At 46.1% G+C, this 27,772-nt stretch overlaps 1 protein-coding gene across 1 annotated transcript; it reads right to left on the reverse strand.

Moving 5' to 3' along the window:
- Window positions 1-144: 144 nt before the first annotated feature.
- On the reverse strand, window positions 145-27,681 carry LOC139272731 (probable G-protein coupled receptor 139). The gene is made up of 2 exons (XM_070888834.1): window positions 27,459-27,681; window positions 145-1,028 (listed from the first exon to the last, which is right to left on the reverse strand). The coding sequence occupies exons 1-2, from the start codon at window positions 27,679-27,681 to the stop codon at window positions 145-147; spliced, it is 1,107 nt and encodes a 368-aa protein (XP_070744935.1).
- Between the last annotated feature and the right edge of the window lie 91 nt (window positions 27,682-27,772).

The following is a 27,772-nucleotide window of genomic DNA, read 5'->3' on the forward strand; positions in this document are numbered from 1 at the left end:
ACACAGCGAGCCCAGTGCAGACAGTGTGTGAGTGAGTGAGCGTGTTGATGTTCACCCAGATCACTGGCCCTGTGGGGGATAGTGCCTTGCACACAATATCAGACACATTGAGTTGGAAGGATGTAAAGTCTCCAGCTTTTCTCTTCATTTAATGAATTTCACAAAGGGATATTTCACCACATTCTTGAACTGCTCTCTGAACTTAGTCTGGGTCACGACATAAATGCCCGTGTTTGTGCAACAACTCAGGAGCTGGAGCATGAATCCTATTTCTTGTACATGCAAATGTAGATAGGAAAATTGAAATCCCAACCAGGCCATCCGGTTCCATATAGAAAACACCATAAACATTGACCATAACAGGATGAAATTCCCGGATATAACAAGTAGTAAAATGATGGATTTTCTGCGACTCTCCATCTCGGGGTCTCTGGGACTTGCGCCACTGCTGGGACCCAGGAGTCTTCTGCGAGCTCTGCTGGCCACTAAAATGTGACTGACAGTGACAGCATTAAGCAGTACAATCAAAACAAATGGGACACATGGGGTTAGAATGTAATGAAGGATCTCGATTTCTAGCCAGACACGTGAGTTCTCAAGATCTGCATAACAAAACCAGGGGCTGTTAACAAGGGAATACCTATCTGTCAACATGAAATACCATGTGATGTCCTTTAAACAGCTCAGCACAGTCACTGTTCCCAGAACCACATCCGCTGTTCTCTTGGTGCAATATTTAGTTTTCAGCTTCTGGCAACAAATGGCCACAAATCGATCAAAGGTGAAAGTGACGGTGAACCAGACAGAACAGTCTGTGGCTGCATAAAGCAGAAAACCATGAATATTACACACGCGGATGGACTGTAAAAATGCAAACTGTTCCCAATAAACAATCGGAATGTGTCTCAATATCAGGTCGAGGATAATGACCAGTAGATCTGCCGCTGCCATGGCCACCAGGTAGCGAGTGACACATTTGGAGAGTCCGCACTTTCCACGAGACAGGATCACAATCGTCACTAAGTCAACTGTAAGAAAGGGAAATAAACAGGGAAAATTATTCATCAGGTTGGAAAGCAGCAGTTTAATGGAATTCGTGGTGAAATCTGCAACCCATTAGCAACATTCCATTATATAATCTAATGATTTTACCAGTGGAGTTGAATATAGGGTTTATTGTGAGAAACATCACTAATACATTGTGGAATCAATAAATGAAATAGGAATAAATACAACAGGAATGTAACAGATGTTTGATCTGTTATATATGTAAACTTGTACATAATCTGTACAGCCAACAGAGGACTCAGCTCCTGGAGTCCCAAGGGATCCCATAATCCCTAGGGAGCACAGGTATTTAAGGAGGCCTCACAGGTTGGAGAGGCACTCTGGAGACCTGCAATAAAAGACTGTCACACTTTACTTTGAGCTCACAGTGTTCAGTCTAACTCTTTCTCCATACATAACAACTGGCGACCGAGATACAGATAACAAACCCAAAGATGCAGAGAACAGTGGGCATCCTGGAGAAATTCTCAGAGGGAGATGATTGGGAAACTTTTGTGGAGCGACTCGACCAATACTTCATGGCCAACGAGCTGGATGGAGAAAAGAACGCTGCCAAACGAAGGGCGATCCTCCTCACTGTCTTTGGGGCACCAACATATGGCCTCATGAAAAATCTGCTCACTCCAGCGAAACCTACAGAGAAATCGTACAATGATTTGTGCACACTGGTCTGAGAGCATTTGAACCCGAAGGAAAGCTTTCTGATGGTGAGGTACCGGTTCTACACCTACGAAACCATACTTCGCAAACTTCTGACTGTAGAGACCCCAACCTTGAGTAAGGTCATAGCGATAGCCCAGGCGTTCATTGCCACCAGTGACAATACTAAGCAAATCTCTCAGCACGCAATTGCTGCTACAAGTACTGTGAAAAAAGTGATGTTGTTTTCAAATCGCAACGTACAGGGCAGGTCACACATGCCTGCAGCTGCATGTCCGCAGATGTCTCAGAGTCCACAATCAAGGGTGATGAATGCAAGGCCATTAACACCTTGTTGGTGCTGCGGGGGTGATCATTGTTTCCATTCATGCCGCTTCACAGGGTACATTTGCAATGGCTGTGGAACAATGGGACACATCCAACGTATGTGCAGGCAAGCTGAAAATCCTGTTAATCCTGCAAACCACCATGTTGCAGAGGAGGACAGATGAACGGAGGATCACGATGAATCAGAGCCTCAGACCGAGGAGGCAGAGGTAGATGGGGTGCACATATTCACCACAAAGTGTCCCCCGATAATGCTGAATGTTGAACTAAATAGACTTCCGGTGTCAATGGAGCTGGACACGGGCATGAGCCAGTCCAACATAGGCAAAAAGACTTTTGAAAGATTGTGGTGCAACAAGGCCTCAAGCCTGCCTTAACTCTAGTTCGTACGAAACTAAGAACCTACGCAAAAGAACTGATTCCCGTAATTGGCAATGCTACCGGAGAGGTCTCCTACGATGAAGCAGTGCACAAGCTACCACTCTGGGTGGTACCGGGCGATAGTCCCACGCTGCTCGGCAGGAGCTGGCTGGGAAAGATACGCCGGAACTGGGACGACGTCCGAGCGCTATCGCCCGGTGATGACACTTCGTGTGCCCAGGTCTTAAACAAATTCCCTTTGCTGTTCGAACCAAGCATCGGGAAATTCCAAGGAGCAAAAGTGCAGATCCACCTATTTTTGGGGGCGTGACCCATCCATCACAAGGCGAGAGCAGTATCGTACATGATGAGAGAAAGGGTAGAGATCGAGCTAGACTGGCTGCAAAGAGCGGGCATCATTTCCCCGATCGAGTTCAATGAGTGGGCCAGTCCTATTGTCCCAGTCCTCAAGGGAGACGGTACCGTCAGAATCTGTGGTGATTACAAAGTAACTATCAATCGTTTCTCCGTGCAGGACCAATACCCACTACCAAAAGCTGACGACCTCTTTGCAACGCTGGTGGGAGGAAAGACGTTCACGAAGCTGGATCTGACTTCAGCCGACATGACGCAGGAACTGGAGGAATCATCGAAGGCCCTCACCTGCATCAACACGCACAACAGTCTTTTTGTTTATAACAGATGCCCGTTTGGAATCCGATCAGCGGCAGCGATATTCCAGAGAACATGGAAAGTTTACTGAAGTCGGTCCCGTGCACCGTGGTCTTCCAGGACGACATCTTGGTCACAGGTCGGAACACAGTCGAGCACCTGCAGAACCTGGAGGAGGTTCTTAGTCGACTCAACTGCGTGGGGCTCAGGTTAAAACACTCGAAGTGCGTTTTCCTGGTGCCTGAAGTGGAGTTCCTGGGAAGGAGAATCACAGTGGATGGCATCAGGCCCACCAACGTGAAGACGGAGGTAATCGAGAATGCACCGAGGCCACAGAACGTGACGGAGCTGCAGTCGTTTCTTGGACTCCTGAACTACTTTGGTAACTTCTTACCGGGTCTCAGCACACTGTTAGAACCACTGCATGTCTTACTGTGCAAAGGGGACGAATGGACATGGGGCAAAAGCCAAGAAAATGCCTTTGTAAAAGCTAGAAAATTGTTATGCTCAAACAAATTGCTTGTGTTGTATGATCCATGTAAACGTTTGGTACTAGCATGTGATGCGTCGTGATATGGCGTCGGGTGTGTATTGCAACAAGCTAATGATTTTGGGAGACTGCAACTGGTTGCTTACACATCCAGGAGTCTGTCTAAGGCTGAGAGAGCCTACAGCATAATTGAAACCAAAGCATTATCGTGTGTCTATGGGGTAACGAAAATGCATCAATATCTGTTTGGTCTAAAATGCAATTTGGAAACTGACCATAAACCACTCATATCCCTGTTTTCCGAGAGTAAAGGGATAAATACCAATGCATCGGCCCGCATCCAGAGATGGGCGCTCACGTTGTCTGCATACAACTATGCTATCCGCCACAGGCCAGGCACAGAAAACTGCGACGATGCTCTCAGTCGGCTGACATTGCCCATCACGGGGGTGGAAATGGCGCAGCCCGCAGATCTAGTCATGGTTATGGAAGCATTTGAGAGTGAGCAATCACCCATCACTGCCCGGCAGATCAAAACCTGGACCAACCATGACCGCTTATTGTCCCTAGTCAAAAACTGTGTGCTTCACGGGAGCTGGTCCAGTGTCCCAGTGGAAATGCAGGAAGAGATTAAGCCGTTCCAGCGGCGCAAAGATGCAATGTCTATACAGGCAGACTGCCTTCTGTGGGGCAATCGAGTAGTGGTCCCCAAGAAGGGCAGAGACACCTTCATCAGTGACCTCCACAGTACCCACCCAGGCATTGTAATGATGAAAGCGATAGCCAGATCCCACGTGTGGTGGCCCGGTATCGATGCGGACTTAGAGCCCCGCGTGCACAGATGTAACACATGCTCGCAGTTAAGCAATATACCCAGGGAGGAGCCGCAAAGTTTATGGTCTTGGCCCTCCAAATCGTGGTCTACGGTGCATGTCGACTATGCAGGCCCGTTCTTGGGTAAAATGTTCCTTGTGGTTATAGATGCGTACTCTAACTGGATCGAATGTGATATAATGTCTGCTAGCACGTCCGCTGCCACTACTGAAAGCCTGCGGGCCATGTTTGCCACACATGGCTTACCCGATGTCCTAGTGAGCGACAACGGGACATGTTTTACCAGTGCTGAGTTCAAAAAATTCATGACCCGTAACGGGATCATACATGTCACATCTGCCCCGTTTAAACCAGCGTCCGATGGTCAGTGCAAACCATCAAGCAAGGTTTGAAGAGGGTAACTGAAGACTCACTGCAGACATGACTATCACGAGTCCTGCTTTGCTACCGCATGAGACCCCACTCACTCACTGGGATCCCACCTGCTGAACTGCTCATGAAAAGAGCACTTAAGACAAGGCTCTCGTTAGTTCAGCCTGATCTACATGAACAGGTAGAGAGCAGGCAGCTTCAACAAAGTGCATACCATGATAGCGCAAATGTGTCACGCGAGATTGAAATCAATGATCCTGTATTTGTATTGAATTATGGACAAGGTCCCAAGTGGCTTCCCGGCACTGTCATGGCCAAAGAGGGGAGCAGGGTGTTTTGGGTCAAACTTTCAAATGGACTTATTCACCGGAACCACTTGGACCAAATCAAACTCAGATTCATGGATTATCCTGAGCAACCCACCTTGGACCCTACCTTTTTTGACCCCCCAACATACACACCAGTGGCAACCGTTAGATGTCGTCCTTATTATTAGGGGGATCAAGGGGTATGGGGAGAAAGCAGGAATGGGGTACTGAAGTTGCATTTTCAGCCATGAACTCATTGAATGGCGGTGCAGGCTCGAAGGGCCAAGTGGCCTATTCCTGCACCTATTTTCTATGTTTCTATGTTTCTATGTTTCTATGACACCACCCTCGAAGCAGAACCCATTATCCACAGCAGCACAACAGGACCCAACACACCAGGCAGCCTAGCAAGGCCAGCTGCACAGCAGCCCAGCGAGGGCCCAACAATTGACTCAACAATACCCTCTTTCACACCAAGATGATGAACCAGGACAAGAAGGGCCCCAGATCGACTCACATTGTAAATAGTTACATTATTGACTTTGTGGGAGAGTGTTGTTATATATGTGGACTTGTATATACTCTGTACAGCCACCAGAGGGCTCGTCCCCTGGAGTCCCAAGGGATCCCATAATCCCTTGGGAGCACAGGTATTTAAGGAGGCCTCACAGGTTGGACAGGCACTCTGAAGATCTGCAATAAAAGACTAAGGTCACACTTTACTTTGAGCTCACAGTGTTCAGTCTGACTCTTTCTCCATACATAACACGATCAATGAGAGATTAAATGATAGATCTACCCTTAAGCCCAGTAGACAAAAGCACCGCCTGAGGTACCAGGAACAAAAAGGACGGGAACCTTCCAGGGAGCATTTGTGTCCTGGGATCACTCAGCATTTGGAGTACTGCAATTCGCTTCCATGCCCCTGTGTTTGAAAGGTAGATATCCGCTTGGATCCTTTCTCCTAGTTAGAATACACATTATATTTAGAACTGAACATGAATGCAATAGCAAAATACAGACACTGCAACATTGGAATGAATGAAAGGAAATTGTATTTAAAATTTATGGATGTAATATGCAATTGCTAAGATAAGTAATACAGTGCAATTCACTTATAAAATAACTGCGCTGTAAGAAATGTTTGGGTGATTGGGTTTTCTGTATTTTTGTTGACATACATAATCTGTCGCTCATTGAAATGAAGATTTTCCAAATAGCATTACAAAAAATGGACTCTGAATTAGATTAAATAGTATCATTAACCAAGTAAAGTTCATCTAAAAGCTTTTGTCAGCTTCAAAATCAGATGATGGGCAAAGTTCCAGAGCATGCTTTTGTAAACTAACTGAAAACAAATAGAAGGGATATAACCTTGTGCTTTTCACCTGTTGGGTTCTAACTTGTGAAGATAATATTAGACGGGAAAATACTAAAGGACGTTCTTATCCTCAGCACTTCAATTACAGTCACTTGTGATTGTTTATCCAGAAATACAACAATTGGCAACAGAGAACAATCTGGGTCTCACTGAGAGATGAATTGAACTGTACCTGACATGCAGGGGATCCAATTGTAAATTTTTACAAACACAGATTGGAGATAAATGTATTGAAGTCTAGCCAATGAGCATTAAGTGAGAATGTAATTTATCATTGTAATGTTTTTCCAACTGTCAGAAACAGTGCCACTATCGCAGAACTGGAGATGATTGGAAAGGACACAGTAACTGGAATCAAAGGATGAGCGGATATTTCAGGCAGAAAACAACAGCAAAATATTGCGGATACTGGAATGAAAGCAGAAATGATGGCAATACTCAGCAGCTCAGGCAGCATCTGTGGAGAGAAACAGAGCTAACGGTGCAGAGCCACAGCCTTTTGACATTTGGTGAAGATTCTCCTCAACCCAGACAACATTCTTCTGATCGTTTAGTTGTTCAGTGGAGATAACAGACTGAAGATGGTTCAATAAAGAGTCTCGTCCAATATATTTGCTTGAGCTGAATAGAGAACATTTGAATCTTGGTAAAACTGCATCATGATCGAACGAATAGCCGACAGCAGAGTGGATGGGATGGGGAATGACAAGGAGAGATACACAGTCAAGCATTACTTATAGAATGAATAACTGGATACATAGATTAATCAGGGACATCAAAAGCGGCGTAGATGTTCCAGTGTTTATAAATAAAATCCATTCGTTACCAAAGATGCAACAACTTGAACCACAGAATACCATTAGTAACTGAGTATCCCACGGTAAACAGCAAGAATAATATTACAGTGTAACATGGTTCATAGAATTAATAACTGGCCATAGATACTTACTAAGTAACACCAGCAAAACCAAGGAGGGTCTAGTGAATATTTGCTGAATCATCATCATAGGCAGTCCCTCGGTATCGAGGAAGACTTGCTTCCACTCCTGAAGTGAATTCTTTGGTGGTTAAACAGTCCAATACGAGAGCCACAGTCTCTGTCACGGGAGGATAGATAGTCGTTGAGGGTGGGACAGGTTTGCCGCACGCTCTTTCCGCTGCCTGCGCTTGATTTCTGCATGCTCTCGGCGATGAGACTCGAGGTGCTCAGCGCCCTCCCGGATGCACTTCCTCCACTTAGGGCGGTCTTTGGCCAGGGACTCCCAGGTGTCGGTGGGGATGTTGCACTTTATCAGGGAGGCTTTGAGGGTGTCCTTGTAGCGTTTCCACTGCCCACCTTTGGCTCGTTTGCCGTGAAGGAGCTCCGATAGAATGGTTATTAAACACAAGGAGGCCTTTCAGCCCATCGATCCCATGCCGGCTCTCTGCAAGAACACTGAAGCTAGTCCCACTCCCCCACACTTTCTCCATAGCCCTGCAATTTTTCCTTCAGGTACTCATCTAATTCCCTTCTGAATGCCATGATTGGATCTGCCTCCACCACCCTTTCAGGCAGTGAAGTCCAAATCAAAACTCGCCGAACTAAAAAGCTTTAAGTTGCTTGGCAGAAGAACCAAAGGCGACATGAGGAAAAACTTTGTATGCAGTAAATGGTTATCGTCGGCAATGCCGATAGCCGGCATATGAGCGACAGGCCGAATGGCCTCCTTCTGTGCTGGAACCATTCTATGATTCTATGCTTCATTCACCAATTATCTTATATTTGTGTCCTTTTTTTAATGACAAGTAAGCCATTGGAAACAGTTTATCCTTTCTTACTGCATCAAAACCCTCAGCATTTTCACACATCTATTCAACCTCCCCCTAATCTTCTCTGCTACAAGGGAAACAATACCCACTTCTCTTGTCTCCCCACATAGCTGAAATCCCTCATCCCTGGTAATATTGTGGTAAATTATCCCCACACAAGTGGAAGACAATGTCCATCTCGAACAAGCGAGAGTCGAATCTCCTCCACTTGACATGCAATGGCATTTTCATCACCGTATTCTCCATCATCAAATTCATGGGGTCACCATTGATCAGGAACTCAACTGGATTAGCCACATAAATACCATGACAGCTACAGCAGACCAGATTCTGCAGTGAGTAACTCGCTTTCTGACTCCCCAAAACTTCTCCAAAACCTACAGGCAAAAGTTGAAGCATTACGATCTGCAGACAGAGTTAGGACATGTGGGTAAGTCCCTACTAATTCTAATAACTTTATTAAACAGTTCTCAATAGTAAGTATAATTGAACCTATTAAATCTAAGAGTCTGCAAAATAAGCAGGCTCGAAAGGGTCAAATTCCGGACAAGATTAACCTGCGAACAAATATTATTGCTCTAATAACCTATGGACCAAGGTTTTGATGCCAGTTCATTGGATATATTCAAGAGGGAGTTAGATATGGCCCTTATGGCTAAAGGGATCAAGGGTTATGGAGAGAAAGCAGGAAAGGGGTACTGAGGTGAATGATCAGCCATGATCTTATTGAATGATGGTGCAGGCTCGAAGGGCCGAATGGCCTACTCCTGCACCTATTTTCTATGTTTCTATGTTTCCAATTCGGATTTCCAATCCGAAACCATCTGTTTTGTGCCGCCGCCCGATAGGAATTTCTAAGACCTTATGGTTTCAGCGATTATTTTCGTTAGGTAGGATATGAAGACCATAGAGAGGGTGCAGAAAATATTTATGAGAAATAATCCAGGGATGAGGATCTTCAGTTATGTGAATAATCTGGAGATGCTGGGGTTGTTCTCCTTGGAGCAGAGAAGTTTGGGAAGAGATTTTATAGAAGTGATCAAAATCATGAGATAAATTTCTAGGCCCATTTGTTTTCTCTTTAAAAACCCTGTGTGACTGGTCCCACATTTCTAAAGTGCCTGTGTGAAAGTTTCTGTCTCACAGAAATTGTGTGTGGCTTGTCCTGTCTCTGTAAAAAGCCTGTGTGTCAGGCCATTCTCTTTAAGGAAACCTCTGTGACTGCATTACTGGTCCTGTCTCGTTACAAAAAAACAGGTGTGATTGGTCCTGTCTGTTTAAAAAGACGGTGATTCTGCTCCTGTCTGCTAAAAGCCTGTGTGACTAGTCATGTCCCATTTAAAAGCTGCTGTGACTGGTCCTGTCCCTTTAAAAGCTGCTGTGACTGGTCCTGTCCCTTTAAAAGCCACTGTGACTGATCCTGTCCCTTTAAAAGCCGCTGTGACTGGTCCTGTCTCTTTAAAAGCCGCTGTGACTGATCCTGTCCCTTTAAAAGCCGCTGTGACTGGTCCTGTCTCTTTAAAAGCTGCTGTGACTGGTCCTGTCCCTTTAAAAGCCGCTGTGACTGATCCTGTCCCTTTAAAAGCCGCTGTGACTGGTCCTGTCTCTTTAAATGCCAGTGCGACCATGCAACCTCTTAAAAAAGGCCTATGGTACTGGCCTTGTCTCTTTATAAAGACTGTGACTGATCCTGTCTCTTTGCTAAGCGTGGATGACTGGTCCTGTCTCTTCAAAAAGTCTGTGTGAATGGTCCTGTCCCTTTAAAAAGCCTGTGTGACTGGTCCCGTATCTCTAAAGTGCCTGTGTGAATGTCTCTGTCTCATACCAATCGTGTGTGACTTGTCCTGTCTCTCGAAAAAGCCTGTGGGGCTGGCTGTTCTCTTTCAGAAAACCTTTGTGACTGGTCCTGTCCCTTTAAAAAGAGGTGTGACTGGTCCTGCATCACCAGAAATGCCTGTGTGAACGTTCCTGCTTAATTAAAAATGCTGTGTTGCCTGTCCTGTCTCTGTAAAAAGCCTGTCTGAATGTCTCTCTCTCTTGAAGAAGCCTTTGTGGCTGGTCCTGGTTTTTTACAATGCCGCTTTGACTGGCTCTTTCTCTTTAAAATGCCCGGGTTGCTGGTCCATCTCTTCAAAAATCCAATGTGGATGGTCCTGTTCCTTTAAAGAGCCTGTGTGGCTGACTCTCCGGTGCAGTTCTGAGCGAGTGCTGCACTATCGGAATTGGTATGTTCTTCAGATGAGACTTTATAACGAGATCCCGTCTGTGCTCTCCTCGGGTGGGCATAAAAGATCCCATAGTAGGATTTCGAAGAAGAGCAGGGGAGTTGTCCTCGGGATCCTGGCCAACAGCTATCCCTCAATCAAGAGAATGAAAATACAGATTACCTGCTCATAATCAAATTTGTGTTTGTGGGAGCTTGCTGTGTGCAAATTGGCTGCTGTGTTTCCCATGTTACAAAAATGACTACACTCCAAAAATACTTCGTTGGCTGTAAATCCCATTGAGGCGTCCCGTAGTCACGAACAAGGCTGTAGGAATTCAAATCTTTCTTTTTTTTCTTTAAAAAGCCTGTGAGAATGTTTCTGTCGCATTCAAAAGCTTGTGTGAGTGTGGTCTTTTCTCTGTAAAAATCCTGTATGGCCTGTCCTGTCTCTTTAATAAGCCTGTTTGGCTGGTCCTGTATATTTACAATGTCTGTGTGTATGTTTCCGTGTCACTGGCTTTAGTCAGCCCACAATTTCAACATGTAAAAATGTTACAAATATCTTCTTTATTGCTAACAGGCAATGAACACCTTGTGCTCTCAACAAGAGCCGGAATGGAGTTTTTTAAAACGGAGGTCATGGATTTTGTGATCATGTGGGTGTTTATGGTACAGGATTACGAAGACTAATTCATTGATACAGAAGTAGCTTCACGGAAAAGTAGTATGAAGAATTGAAGATCTAGGCCTAAAAATCCATCTTTGACTGCAGTGGAGTTGAATATCAAGCACTGTATATAACTGGCACCTGGTCTGATACTGGTCCTTTTGTGCCACCAACTCAGACGAATTTCTCGGCCCTTGTATGTCAAATGACGAATGGGAGGAAGACCTTGCCTCTCAAATGCTCACCTTCAAACCATTCAGGGTCATTTTTTATCTTCCGACATAAATTGCTCCAGGGGTAGGTATATATATGAATTATATCTAAAATTAATTACAAGCATTTCTGTCCATAACTCTAGTGCCCGTGTCCTAACTCGCACCAAGTCCCGTTCATCCACTACCCACTGTGCTTGCTGACCTACATTGGTTCCCGGTCCGGCAACACCTCAATTTTAAAGTTCTCATCATCGTGTTAAGCTCCAAATTGCTTGCCCAAAATGGCAACGGTTAGCTTGTTTATGCTTCGTGTTTCACCGCAATTACTTTTCATCCCGAGGGCAGCAAGCGGTTCTGGGGGAGGTGGGACCAGTACAAACCGGACCGCCTGCACCTGGGCATGTGTGTATCGTCCTGGTACCTTTAAGGTAATATAAGCACAATGCTACACCACAGAGGGCGCTGTGGTGGGAAACCTGGAACAGGCAATATAAAAGGCTGACCACCACACCTGAGAGGCACTCTGGTGCTGAACAATAAAGGACGAAGGTCACAGCAGTTAGATTAACACCAGACCGTGTGGAGTCAGTGATTTGTGTGCTACATACACCACATTGATGACAAGGAAGCGGACGAACTCCACGCAACCATGGCTACTCTGAGCTCGCTAAAGGATTTTACCGTGGACAATGATTGGGAGGCCTTTACGGAAAGGCTCGAGTACTACTTCACAGCAAATGACCTGACGGAGGACACGGACGCAATGAGAGATAAGCATAAGGCGATATTGCTCTCCAGTTGTGGAGATGAGGTTTACTGTCTCATCAGGGATTTGCTGGCACCCGGGAGCGCCAGGGGCAAGTCATACGAGGAGCTGACTGAACTCATTCGTGACCAGTTGAAACCGAAGGAGAGCATCCTCACGGCCAGATACAAATTTTACCATCACTGCAGACCTGAGGGCCAGGATGTCACCAAATATGCTGCGGACCTCTGGAGACTCGCGGCGCCGTGTGATTTTGGGGCACACCTTGACGAGGCGTTACGAGACATTTTCGTTATGGGGATTGGCCATGAGGGCCTCCTTCACAAGCTGCTAGCCACGGAACCCACAGTCACTCTGACAAAGGCCATCGCCATCAGCCGGGCACATATGACCTCGACTTGCAGCACCAAGCAAATAATCCACACAGTCTCGAACCTGGCAGGCACTGTCCACAGGATAGTGCCCACCACGGACAAAACTGCAGAACGTGGCTCTGCCCGGGGCAGAGAGCACAGACCTCGGGGTCCTGGAGCTCAGAGTCCGCCGAGGGGGGCCAATCAAGCAGCACCATGCTGGCGCTGTGGAGGAAGCCATGGGGCTCACCAGTGCAGGTTTGCGGAATACACGTGCAATACCTGCCACACGAAAGGCCACCTTCAGCGTATGTGTAAAAGAAATCGGACTCACCGTGTGGCTGGGGAGATGGGGGATGATCCACCATCCAGCGAGGAGCAGGCAGAAGTTGATGAGGTGTTGGGACTGTACATGTGTACCGACGATTCGCCCCCAGTGATAAGGGAGGTAAAAATCAACGGAGTCCCTGTGAGTATGGAAGTGGACACTGGCTCGGGTCCGTCGTTGATGAGTCAGAGAACTTTTGATAAACTGTGGATTAACCCAGCTGCACGACCCAAGCTGGTCCCGGTCACGGCGAAGCTGTGTACCTACACCAGGGAACTGATACCTGTTCTCGGCAGAGCGATGGTGCAGGTATCCCACGGGGACGAGACGCACAGTTTACCTTTGTGGGTCATTGCAGGCAATGGGCCGACACTCCTCGGCCGGAGGTGGATGGGGACGGTCCGTGGGAGCTGGGAAGACTTCATCACTCCACAGGCTGTTGCTCCCCGGGGTGCTGCCGTGCCCCGGGTCCCCAGACTGAGCTGGAGCTGCAGCCTCAATCCACCCACAGGCATGTCCCAGGCCTGGACCTCACACAGAGATCCTGCAGCCTCAGCCCCCATAGGCAAGCAGAGCAAGCCCCAGGCCTGGACCTCACACAGAGATCCTGCAGCCTCAGCCCCCACAGGCAAGCAGCCCTGCAGAGAGGGGCCTAGTTTGGGGGGGGCGGGGGGGTGAGCCGGCAGGGTGCGAGGGATCCAGGATGGCCGGCGGTTTGGAGGGGTCCACGCGAGGGAGAGTCGGGCGGCAGCAGCAGCTGGAGGTCGGTGACCACGACGGCCGCATGAGAGGCCGCTACGGAGGCCGCCGGAGAGGCGGCAAGTCAGGTGGCAGCGGAGGGGAGCGGAGGCTGCGGCGGCGGAGGGCATCCGAAGCGGCGGAGAGCAAGATGGCGGCGGCCTCATGTCCAGAGCAGCAGAGCATCAAAGATGGCGGCGCCCAAGGAACAGTTTTGTGGAATTCTCCTGCATCAAAGATGGCGCCTTAAAAAGGAAATGCACCCGGGAGTCTTAAAAGGGCCTTACCATGAGGTGGTCCCCACAAAAGACTTCTGTGAGGCAGAGCGAGTCTAAAATGAGCTATGTTAATGTGAGATGGTTAATTTATAACAAGAATTAATATTTTTATGCTGAATGGCCACTGTATTTGTGTAAAATAATGGATATGAAGTACAATTAATGATAAGGGCGAACAAGAAAATCAGGGATCCGTTACCAGTCAATAACTAGTTAATGTACCAGATAACATGTACCATACTAACGCACTGTCTATGCCTACCTGCCTTCCGTTGGACAAGTGTGATGTTATGTATTGATGTGTGTGTCATCGTCCTGCGTCCTGGTGGGGGGGAAGTGTGATGTTATGTATTGATGTGTGTATCGTCCTGGTACCTTAAATGTAATATAAGCACAATGCTACACCACAGAGGGCGCTGTGGTGGGAAACCTGGAAGTCCCTGCAACAGGCAATATAAAAGGCTGACCACCACACCTGAGAGGCATTCTGAGGCTGTTCAATAAAGGACGAAGGTTACAGCAGTTAGACTTACACCAGATCGTGTGGAGTCAGTGATTTGTGTGCTACATACACCACACTCATCATCATGTTAAGCTCCAAATTGCTTGCCCAAAATGGCAACGGTTAGCTTGTTTATGCTTCGTGTTTCACCGCAATTACTTTTCATCCCGAGGGCAGCAAGCGGTTCTGGGGGAGGTGGGACCAGTACAAACCGGATGGCCTGCACCTGGGCAGAACCAGAACCAATGTCCTAGGGGGAGTGTTTGCTAGTGCTGTTGAGGAGGGGTTAAAATAATATGGCACGGGATGGGAACCTACGCAGAGAATCAGAGGGAAGTAGAATGGGGGCAGAAGCAAAAGATAGAAAGAAGAAAAGTAAAATGGAGGGCAGAGAAACCCAAGGCAAAAATCAAAAAGGGCCACATTACAAAAAATTCTAAAGGGGCAAAGTGTGTTAGAAAGACAAGCCTGCAGGCTCTGTGCCTCAATCGAGGAGTATTCGGAATAAGGTGGACGAATTAACTGCGCAGATAGCAGTTAACGGATATGATGTCATTGGCATCACAGAGACATGGCTCCAGGGTGACCAAGGCTGGGAACTCAACATCCAGGGGTATTCAACATTTAGGAAGGATAGACAGAAAGGAAAAGGAGATGGGGTGGCATTGCTGGTTAAAGAGGAAATTAATGCAATAGTAAGGAAGGACATTAGCTTGGACGATGTGGAATCTGTATGGGTGGAGCTACGGAATACCAAAGGGCAAAAAATGCTAGTGGGAGTTGTGCACAGACCACCAAACAGTAGTAATAAGGATGGAGACAGCAACAAACAAGAAATTAGGGATGCGTGCAATAAAGGTACAGCAGTTATCATGGGCGATTTTAATCTACATATTGACTGGGCTAACCAAATTGGTAGCAATACGGTGGAGGAGGATTTCCTGGAGTGTATTTGGGATGGTTTTCTAGACCAATATGTCGAGGAACCAACTAGAGGGCTGGCCATCCTAAACTGGGTGATGTGGAATGAGAAAGGACTAATTAACAATTTTGTTGTGCGAGGCCCCTTGGGGAAGAGTAACCATAATATGGTAGAATTCTTTATTAAGATCGAGAGTGACACAGTTAATTCAGAGATTAGGGTCCAGAACTTGGGGAAAGGTAACTTTGATGGAATGAGATGTGAATTGGCTAGAATAGACTGGCGAGTGATACTTAAAGGGTTGACGGTGGATAGGCAATGGCAAACATGTAAAGATCACATGGATGAACTTCAACAATTGTACATCCCTGTCTGGAGTAAAAATAAAATGGGGAAGGTGGCTCAACCGTGGCTAACAAGGGAAATTAAGGATAGTGTTAAATCCAAGGAAGAGGCATATAAATTGGCCAGAAAAAGCAGTAAATCTGAGGATTGGGAGAATTTTGTAATACAGCAGAGGAGAGCAAAGGGTTTAATTAGAGGGGGGGAAATAGAGTATGAGAGGAAGCTTGCTGGGAATATAAAAACTGACTGCAAAAGCTTCTATAGATATGTGAAGAGAAAAAGATTAGTGAAAACAAACGTAGGTTCCTTGCAGTCAGATTCAGGTGAATTTATAATGGGGAACAAAGAAATGACAGACCAGTTGAACAAATACTTTGGTTCTGTCTTCACGAAGGAAGACACAAATAACCTTCCGGAAATACTAGGGGACCGAGGGTCTAGTGAGAAGGAGGAACTGAAGGAAATCCTTATTAGGCGGGGAATTATGTTCGAGAAATTGATAGGATTGAAGGCCGATAAATCCCGGGGCCTGATAGTCTGCATCCCAGAGTATTAAGAAAGTGGCCCTAGAAATAGTGGATGCATTGGTGATCATTTTCCAACAGTCTATCGACTCTGGATCAGTTCCTATGGACTGGAGGGTAGCGAATGTAACACGACTGTTTAAAAAAGGAGGGAGAGAGAAAACTGGGAATTATAGACCGGTTAGCCTGACATCAGTAGTGGGGAAAATGTTGGAATCAATTATTAAAGATGAAATAGCAGTGCATTTGGAAAGCAGTGACAGGATTGGTCCAAATCAGCATGGATTTATGAAAGGGAAATCATGCTTGTCAAATTTTCTGGAATTTATTGAGGGTGTAACTAGTCGAGTGGACAAGGGAGAACCAGTGGATGTGGTGTATTTGGATTTTCAAAAGGCTTTTGACAAGGTTCCACACAAGAGATTGGTGTGCAAAATCAAAGCACATGGTATTGGGGGTAATGTATTGACGTGGATAGAGAACTGGTTGGCAGATAGGAAGCAGAGAGTCGGGATAAACGGATCCTTTTCAGAATGGGAGGCAGTGACTAGTGGGGTGCCGCAGGGCTCAGTGCTGGGACCCCAGCTCTTTACAATATACATTAATGATTTAGATGAAGGAATTGAGAGTAATATCTCCAAGTTTGCAGGTGACACTAAACTGGGTGGAGGTGTGAGCTGTGAGGAGGACGCTGAGAGGCTGCAGGGTGATTTGGACAGGTTAGGCGAGTGGGCAAATACATGGCAGATGCAGTATAATGTGGATAAATGTGAGGTTATCCACTTTGGGGGCAAAAACACGAAGACAGAATATTATCTGAATGGCGGCAGATTAGGAAAGGGGAAGGTGCAACGAGACCTGGGTATCATGGTTCATCAGTCATTGAAAGTTGGCATGCAGGTACAGCAGGCAGTGAAGAAGGCAAATGGTATGTTGGCCTTCATAGCTAGGGGATTTGAATTTAGGAGCAGGGAGGTCTTACTGCAGTTGTACAGGGCCTTGGTGAGGCCTCACCTGGAATATTGTGTTCAGTTTTGGTCACCTAATCTGAGGAAGGACGTTCTTGCAATTGAAGGAGTGCAGCGAAGGTTCACCAGACTGATTCCCAGGATGGCGGGACTGACATATGAGGATAATCTTGATCAACTGGACCTTTATACACTGGAGTTTAGAATGATGAGAGGGGATCTCATAGAAACGTATAAGATTCTGACGGGACTGGACAGGTTAGATGCGGGAAGAATGTTCCCGATGATGGGAAAGTCCAGAACCAGGGGACACAGTCTTAGGATAAGGGGTAGGCCATTTAGGACTGTGATGAGGAAAAACTTCTTCACTCAGAAAGTTGTTAACCTGTGGAATTCCCTACCGCAGAGAGTTGTTGATGCCAGTTCATTGGATATATTCAAGAGGGAGTTAGATATGGCCCATACGGCTTAGGGGATCAAAGGGTATGGAGAGAAAGCAGGAAAGGGGTACTGAGGGAGTGATCAGCCATGATCTTATTGAATGGTGGTGTAGGCTTGCAGGGTCGAATGGCCTACTCCTGCACCTATTTTCTATGTTTCTATGTTTCTGTTCCTTTAAATTGCTGTCATGTATCTCACATTACTGTATATAACTGTATCTTACCATGCTATACATGACTGTAACTAGATATGACCTGTAACAATAAGCATACCTTACCACCAGGGGTGCACTTGCAGGAGACACTCCATACCTGTCCCACTGAGGTATATAAAGGGAGGTCTCAGGCAAGTGCGGCAATAGAGAGCTGGAATTAAAGGTGCAGGTCCTAAGTGACCTTGACTCCAGCATGTGTCTCGTGTAAGTCAGTAGATTAGAGTCAGGACTTAACAGTGGCGACGAGTTACAGGATCACAGAATCCACAGAATGGCGACCGACAGCTCAGATGAGAAATACAATGCTGGGGACAATTGGGATGACTTTATAGAAAGGCTCCAGTAAAGCTTTGTGACCAAAGACTGGCTGGGCGACGATAAGGCAGTCAAGAGAAGAGCCCATCTCTTGACCAGTTGTGGCTTGAAAACATATGCTTTAATGAAAGACATGCTGGCTCCCGAGAAACCAGCAAGCAAGTCGTTTGAGGAGTTGAGCACACTGGTGAGAGATCACCTGAAGCCAGCGAGCAGCCTACTCATGGGCAGACACAGGTTCTACAACTACAGACGCTGTGTGGGCCAAAGCATACCCGACTTTGTGGTGGAACTTCGGAGGCTGGCTAGTTCCCCGATGAACTAATGAGAGAAGTACTGAGAGACTTTTTTTATTGAAGGAATAGGCCACACAGGCATGGTCCGAAAGTTTATAGAGACTAAGAACTTGACTCTAGAGGCAGCAGCACTGGTCGCACAGACGTTCTTGGCAGGCGAAGAAGAAACGAGGCTGATCTATACTTCGGGTACGACAACCAACGAGGCATCGGAACAAGGGGTTCACATTGTGAAACAAACCGCTACCCCCACACACAGACAAAGGCAGGAGAGCAGGCCTTCAATAGCAGACAGTGGTGCCAGAAGCCATCAAAATCAAGGGCCACATGAACGGCCGATCACACCTCATCAACTCACAATGCAAGCAATCAACAACAGATTGAGAGAAGCTCAAGGGAGATCAGCCAGACGCAGCTCATCCTTCGGAAACAATGGAAACGGTCTGTGTTGGAGATGTGGGGGAAGGCACTCAACCAGGGTGTGTCGATTTCAGCATGCCATTTGCCGAAACTGCAACTACACAGGGCATCTGGCTCGCATGTGCAGAAAAACAGTAGCTCGACTGGTATACGAATCGGAAGGGTCGGAAAGCGGACCAGAAGACAGTTGGAACAGTGCACGGGACGCCGAGGTACAGCAGGTTAACACGATCAATGTCCACTGTTTTTACACCAAAACGCCTACAATTATGATGAGGGTTCTACTCAACAGGATACCCGTCAACATGGAACTGGACACGGGGGCCAGTCAATCCCTCATGAGCGTTCAACAATTTGAACAGCCGCACAGAAGCAACAGACCAAAACTCACAAAGATCGACACCAAACTAAGGACCTATACTAAAGAAATCGTCCCAGTCCTTGGCAGCGCCATGCTCTCAGTCACACACAAAGGGATGGTGAACCGACTTTCCCTGTGGATTGTCCCCGGGGATCTCACAGCCCTGTTGGGGAGAAGCTGGCTTGCAGAACTTAATTGGAAATGGGATGATGTTCATGCCATGTCGTCAGACGAACGGACCTCCTGCTCAACAGTTCTAAGCCATTTTGAACATCTCTTTCAGCCAGGTGTGGGCACCTTCAAAGGGGCTAAAGTTAGAATCTACATCACACAGAATGCCAGACTGGTCCATCACAAGGCTAGAGCTGTGCCTTATGTGATGAGGGAAAAGATTGAAAACGAACTGGACCGGCTTCTGCGTGAAGGCATAATTTCTCCCGTGGAATTCAGCGACGGGGCAAGCCCCATCGTCCCCGTCATGAAGCCTGATGGATCCAAGCGAATCTGTGGGGATTACAAGTCTACCATAAACAGAGTCTCCCTACAGGACCAATACCCACTGCCCAGAGTGGAGGACCTATTTGCCATGTTGGCTGGAGGAAAACTTTTCTCGAAACTTGACCTCACATCTGCGTATATGACGCAAGAACTGACCGAAGAGTCTAAGCTACTCACCACCATCAACACACATCGAGGTTCTTTTTGTGTACAATCGATGCCCATTCGGCATCAGGTCGGCAGCTGCTATATTCCAGTGCAACATGGAAAGTCTGCTCAAGTCCATCTTGGAGACGGTTGTGTTTCAAAATGACATACTCATCACGGGCAGGGACACCGACTCTCATCTCCGCAATCTTGAGGAAGAACTAAGTCGATTGGATCGGGTAGGCCTAAGAGTTAAGAAATCCAAGTGTCTGTTTCTCGGGCCTGAGGTTGAATATTTGGGCAGAAGGATTGCCGCTGATGGAATCCGCCCAACCGAATCCAAAACCGAAGCAATTCGTCTGGCACTCAGGCCTCAGAATGTCTCGGAACTGCGCGCCTTTCTCGGGCTACTCAATTACTTTGGGAACTTTATGCAGAACTTGAGAACACTGCTGGAGCCTCTCCACGTGCTACTCAGAAAGGGGTGCGATTGGTTTTGGGGGGACGCCCAAGAACGCGCCTTCAAAAAGGCACGCAACTTTCTATGTTCCAAGAGTGTTTTAGCCTTTATTGACCCAGGTAAAAAGTTAGTCCTTATGTGTGATGCTTCAGCGTACAGGGTCGGGTGCGTTTTACAGCACATCAATGATGCGGGTAAATTGCAGCCCGTTGCTTATGCCTCCAGGTCACTTTCGCGGGCGGAGCGCGGGTACGGTATGGTTGAGAAGGAGGCGCTCGTTTGCGTGTACGGTGTCAAAATGTTGCACCAATATCTTTTCGGGGCCAAGTTTGCTTTAGAAACCGACCATAAACCCCTCACGTCCCTACTATCCGAGGGCAAGGCAATCAACGCCAATGCCTCGGCGCGCATTCAGCGGTGGCACTCATGCTGGCGGCTTACGATTACATGATAAGGCACAGACCAGGCACAGACAACTATGCCGACGCGCTTAGCAGGCTACCCCTGGCGACCACAGAAGGGTCCGACGAACAGGACTGTGAGATGGTCATTGCAATCAATGCCTTTGAATCCACAGGTTCACCCATGACGGCTCGCCAAATCAGAGCCTGGACGACCAACGACCCTACGTTATCTCTAGTTAAAAGATGCGTTTTAACCGGTGACTGGGCAGAGGCTCACGATGCCTGCCCCGAGGAGGTCAAACCCCTCCATAGACGCATGCATGAACTCTCACTACAGGCAGACTGCCTGATGTGGGGCAGCCGAGTAGTTGTGCCCTTACGAGGCAGGGAGGCATTTGTCCAGGAGCTCCATCGCAAGCACCCGGGGATCGTCCTTATGAAAGCCATAACCAGATCTCATGTCTGGTGGCCTGGCATTGACGCGGACTTGGAACTCTGCATCCGTCGGTGCACCATTTGTGCCCAACTCAGTAATGCACCCAGGGAGGCCCCCCTAAGCCCCTGGCCCTGGCCCACCAAACCATGGTCGCGGGTGCATGTAGACTATGCGGGCCCATTCATGGGCAAAATGTTCCTCGTAGTCGTTGATGCATTTTCAAAATGGATCGAGTGCACCATTTCAAACTCGAGCACCACCTCCAACACTGTGGAGATCCTTAGAACCATGTTTGCAACGCACGGCATTCCTGACATATTTGTCAGTGATAATGGTCCGTGCTTCACCAGCGCAGAATTTCACGATTTTATAGTTGATCACGGTATAAATCCAATGGCCAGGCGGAGTGAGCAGTGCAGATCATTAAACAAGGCATGCTCAGAATCCAAGGTCCCACGCTGCAGAGCCGCCTGTTGCGACTGCTGCTGGCATACAGATCTCGTCCGCATTCGTTGACTGGGGTTCCCCCCGCGCAACTATTGATGAAATGAACCTTAAAGACCAGGCTCTCGTTAATCCTCCCAGACATGCATGAAATTGTTGAGGCTAAGCTAACTGAGTACCATGACCGAAATTCGAGGGGGAGGTGGAATGAGATAGGGGACAAGGTGTTTGTGCTAAACTATGGCCAGGGTCCTAAGTGGCTTGCAGGGACAGTAACAGACAAAGAGGGAAACAGGCTACTGGTTGTACAAATGGACAATGGCCAAACCTGCCGGAGGCATGTAGACCAAGTAAAAAGTAGATTCACTGATAACACTGAAGAACCAGAGGCAGACTACAATGTGGAACTCACACCATACCTGGTGGACAGACAGGTGGAACAACCTGAGGAAAGGGAAGTCTCAACAGACAGCCCAGGCGAGATATCAGCAATCACACCGAACGAAACAGACAGCCCAGGCGAGATACCAGCAATCATACTGAACGAAAAACAGGCACCAAGGCAAACAACTGAACCACAACTAAGACGCTCCATGCGTCCACCTGAGACCACCTGAGAGACTGAATCTATAAAGGCAATAAGACCTTGGGGGAGGGTGATGTCATGTATCTCACATTACTGTATATAACTGTATCTTACCATGCTATACATGACTGTAACTGGATATGACCTGTAACAATAAACATACCTTTCCACCAGGGGTGCACTTGCAGGAGACACTCCATACCTGTCCCACTGAGGTATATAAAGGGAGGTCTCAGCCAAGTGCAGCACTGGAGAGCTGGAATTAAAGGTGCAGGTCCTGAGTGACCTCGACTTCAGCATGTGTCTCGTGTAAGTCAGTACATTAGAATCAGGACTTAACAATTGCATCAAAGGACAAAGAGGCACGGGGAGGTGGTAGAATTTGGCTCGGATTCTAGCGCAAAACACCACCACCTCCAATTTCCCCTTCAAGTCGCATACCATCTAGACTCGGACATTGAAAAAGATATATTGGAATGTGCGCATCGCTGGCATGGCCAGCATTTATATCCCATCCCTAATTGCTATTGAGAAGGTGGTGGTGTGTCGCTCAGCCATGTCACAGGGCAGTTCAGAGACAAGCACATTGCTGTTGGTCGGGAGTCAAGTATCGGCCAGAATGTGTAAGAACTCCAGATTTCTATCCCTTAAATCCATTAGGGGACCAGATGGGTTTCATAACAATGTTTCATCGTCGCAATTACTATTACTAGTTTTTATATTCCAGATTTGTTTAATTAATTGAATTTAAATGCCCCTGCTTATGGGATTTGAACTCTTGTCTCTGGATCATTTGTCTAGGCATCTGGATTACTAGTCCAGCAACCACTATGCTACCTATAACCACTATAACCCTTCAAATATATTGCCATTCCTTCATTGGGTAAAAAGCCTGAAATTCCTTCTCTACCAGTATTGTGGGAGTACATTCACCACACAGATTGTAGCCATTCAAGATGAAGGCGCATCATTTTCTCATGGGTAGCTAAGAATAGGCAAGTAATACCAACCTTGACTGCATTACCCAGTTGCTGAGAATAAATAGATAGATATAATAAACTCAATTATTTTGTAATTCATTAATTGAACTCCAGCGAGGCTTGTGATCAGAGTGGGACATCATGCTCTGCTAAACAAATGGCCTCACAACTTGTCTCTCCAATTCTATGGTTGATTTTGCTATACCTTCCCAATATCCCTATCCTTTCAAAAGGTGCTTGCAAAGTACCACATAATACCAAAATTGAAGCCCATGGGATTAAAGTGGCAGTGGCGAGATGGCTAAGAAATTGCCTAAGAGACAGCAAACAGAGAGTACTGGTAAACGGCTGTTTTTCAAACTCAGTATAGAGTGGTATTCTCCAGGGTTTGGAGTTGGGGCCATTGCTCCTTTCATGGACTTGGGTAAACAACACATAATTTCAAAGCTTGAAGATGACAGGTCCCTCGGTCATATTACTAACGAGTGAGAAGATAGTAACAGTCTTCAGCAGGACATAGACAGACTGGGGAAATGGGAAGACGCATGGCAAATACAATTTAACGCAGAGAAGGATGAAATTATATATTTTGGTATGAAGTAAGAGGAGCAGTAATATAATCTAATCGGTAGAATTTTAAATTAGGTGCATGATCAGACAGGCCTGGAGTGTATTTACACAGACCGTTGAAGGAGAAGTTGCGATGGCTGTTAAAAAACCTATGAAGCCCTTATCACAACAAACGTAGATAAAGGTAACAAAATCCAGCAGAGATGCTAACCAATTCTGAGAAACACACTTTAGCAAGCATGTCATGGGTTGAAGAAGGCATAGGGGAGAATCAGAAGACTGGTATCAGGGATCTGGGAATTCAATTATGTGGAGAGACTGGAGAAGCTGGAATTGTTCTTTTTAGAGCAGCGAAGGTTAAAACGCATAGAATTGCAGAACCATGGAAAGTTACGGCCCAGAAGGAGGCCATTCGGCCCATCGTGTTTGTGCTGGTCGAAAAGGAGCTACCCAGCCTAATTCCACATACCAGTTCTTGGCCCATCGCCTTGCATTTCAAGTATATATTCAAGTACTTTTCAAAGGTTATGAGGGTTCCTGCCTCTACAACTCTTTCATGCAGTAAGTTCCAGATCCTCAGCACCCTCGGTGTGAAAACAATTGCCTCAGCTCCCCTCTGATCATTCTTCCACTTACTTTAAATGAATGCCCCTGGTTATTGAGCCCTCTGCTGGGGAAATAGTTGCTTCCTACCCACTCTATCATTTTATGCAGCTTAATTAAATCTCACCTCAGCCTCCCCTATTCCAAAGTAAACAGCCCAGGGATATTCAATGCTTCCTCAGAGGCAACATTCGACAGTCCTGGTAAGATCCTCATAAATCTTTAGTTACTGCAAGCAATACTCTAGCTGTGGCCGAGCTAGTGTTTTATACATATCTAGCATACCCCTCTGCTCTTATATGCTATGCTTGAGCTAATAAAGCAAAGTATCCAATTTGCCTTCTTAACCACCCTATCTATATGTCCTGATACTTTCAGGCATCTGTGGACATGCACTCCAAGTTCCTATTTTCATCTACCCTTCTTATTACCCTCCCATTTATTGTGCATTCGCTTTCGTTTTTAGACCTCCCCAAATGCATTATCTAACAACACCTCTGGATTGAATTCAATTTGCCACTTTCCTGCCAACATGACCAGTCCATTGATATCTTTCCGCAGTCTACATTTTTCTTACTCACTATCAAACACAAGGACAATTTTTGTATCATCTGCAAACATCTTAATCATGGCCCCAATGTTGGTCTAAATCATTAATATATAACACAAAAATCAGGATACCGAGTACTGAACACTGCTGAAACGCACTGAAACAGCCTACCGTTCGCAAAAATCCAACCAATCCATCATTACTCTTGACTTCCTGCCACTGAGCCAATTTTGGATCCAACTTGCCAGTTTCCCTTGGATCCCATGGGCTTTTAGCTTTTTGGACAACCTGTTATGTGGGACCTTGCTAATATCTATGTGCACTATAATGCGCTACACTCAACGACACTCCCTTTTACCTCCTCAAAAATACAATCAAGTTTGTCAGCCATGCCAACTGTCCTTTATTAATCTGTGCCTTTCTAAATGCCTATTCACACTGTCCTTCAGCATGATTCCAATTTTTCTGCACCACCGAGGTAGCGTGACCAGGTCTGTAATTGGTCTATACATTTTAAACTTTTAAACGACAGCACAACATAAGCAGTACTCCTGTTCTCGGGCAGCACACCTGAATCCAGAGTGGATTGGAAAATGATGGACTGAACCTTTGCTATTTCCTCCCTTGTTTCGCTATACAATCTGGGATATATTTCATCTGGTCTCTAGATTTATCTACTTTCTGCGATGCTAAAACCCTTAGAATATTTCATCTCTCACAATGTTTATGTCAACTAATATTTCACACTCCTGCTGCTGAAGTATAATATCTGCACCATCCCTCTCTTCTGTGATGATGGAGGCAAAGTATTTTTAGGAACCACACCCACGTCTTCTGCCTCCACATGTGGGCGTTTTGGTCTCTAATAGGACATATTCTTTCCTTAGATAGCCTCTTACTATTTATGTATTTTAAATATTTTGGGGTTTTCCTTGATTTTACTTGCCAATTTAGTTTCATACCCCCTCTGAGGTTTCCTAATTCCTATTTAATTTCAACCCTGCACTTACTATACTCCTCTAGGATTCCTGCAGTATTTAGCCCTCGGTATCTGTCAAAAGATTTCCTTATTATTCTTATCCTTCAAATCCTACCTTGTATGTTCCTCGACATCCTGTGGCTCTCGATTTAGTAGTATCATCCTTTTCCTTTGTGGGAACGTGTTTGATCTGACCCCTCACTATCTCCTCCTTGAATGCCGCTCACTGCTCTGACACTGATTTCCTTTCAAGTAGCTGCTTCCAGTTCACTTTTGCTAAATAATATCTCAGTTTAGTAAAATTGGCCTTTCCCCAAGTGAACACGTTAGTGCCTGGTCTATCTTTCTCATTTTCCATAAGGGGAGATTTAAAAAGATATTAAAATCATAATGGGTTTTGTAAGATTAATAAGTCGAACCTGTTTCAAGTGGCAGATGGTGGTAACCAGCGGACACAGATTTATGATAATTTGCAACAGAACCAGAGGAGAGATTAGGGGAATTTTCTATCCACAATGGGTTGTGGTGATCTGGAATGGACTGCCTGAAAACGTGATGTAAGCATTATCAACAGTAATTTTCCAAAGGGAATTGGATAATTATTTGAAGGGGATTTTTTTTTACAGGGATCCAGCTGAAGAATAGGGCCAATTAGATAGATATTCCAAAGCGACGGCACGGACTCGCTTGTCCAAATGATCCCCTTCTGTGCTGCACCATTCTATGAGTCTATGAACAAGGGACAGAGAGAGAGAGTGGGAACTGGTAAAAAATAAGAGACAGAGAAAAAGGGAGAAAGATAGAAAGAAAGAAGAGAGAGAAAGACTGACAGAGGTACAGAGGCAAATAAATGAACTTTAAAAAGGGAAAGGGATAAATACTTGCTTAAGCATTTGCAGCACTATGGTAAACATAGAGAGGAATGGGACTAATGACAAAGATAAGGCCATGGAGAGATTTAAATACAAGGATGAGAATATTACAATTGGGAGCCAATGTAGGTCAGCGAGTACAGGGGTGCTGGGCTAACGGGACTTGGTGCGAGTTAGGTTAAAGGCAGCATAGTTTAGGATGAACTCCAGATTATGGAGTCTGATAATTCGGAGACTGGTCAGGAATAGTCCAGTCTGGATTTAACAAAGACAAGGATGAGGATTTATGCAGCAGAAGGGATGAGGCTAGGTGGAGACGGGCGATATTATGGAGGTTGTAGTAGGCAGGACTGGTGATGCAGAGGATATAAGATCAGAAATCAGATCTGTTTTAAAGAGAACGCTGAGGTTGCGAACAGTCTGTTTCCACCTCAAACATTAGCCAGGAAGGGGGACTGAGTCAGTAGATAGAGAATGGAGTTCAGGGAGAGGATCAAAAACAATGGCGTTGTCTTCCTAATATTTACGTGACAAAAACAGTAATACAGTGAAACGTGGTTTACAAACCTAATTGCAGGATATAGAGACTTATCAGGGACACAAAAGCATCAAAAATGCGAGTAAATTACATGAATAGTACTATAGTTAAACATGGTTTGTAGATTTAATAGCTGGACACAGAGACTTATCCAGAACAACAACCGCCACAAGGCTGGGAGAGCAAATGACAAGAACAATAATGCAGTAAAACATGGATTATCGAATTAATAGCTGGATAGAGACACTTACCAGGACCACCAACAGCAGCAAGCATGGGATAGTAAAAGCGTTGAATAAGCTGAATTGCTAATTCTATTTGTATTGCTAATGACATTTTACCACGATATTGAGAAAGAATGTCAAACTCCAACATGAAACTTCTGTCCACTGTTGTCACGTTCCAATCTACTTTTCTCAGATTCCGATGCATTGTTGTAACATTCCAATCCTTTGTTCTCAGGTTCCCGTCCATTGTTGCAACATTTCAATCGACCATTCTCAGATTCCGATCCATTGTTGTAACTTTGCAATCTACAGTTCTCAGATTCCGCCTGCCCCTCTGT

This window comes from Pristiophorus japonicus, chromosome 9 (genome assembly GCF_044704955.1).
Source record: "Pristiophorus japonicus isolate sPriJap1 chromosome 9, sPriJap1.hap1, whole genome shotgun sequence".
Classification (NCBI taxonomy): Eukaryota; Metazoa; Chordata; class Chondrichthyes; family Pristiophoridae; genus Pristiophorus; species Pristiophorus japonicus.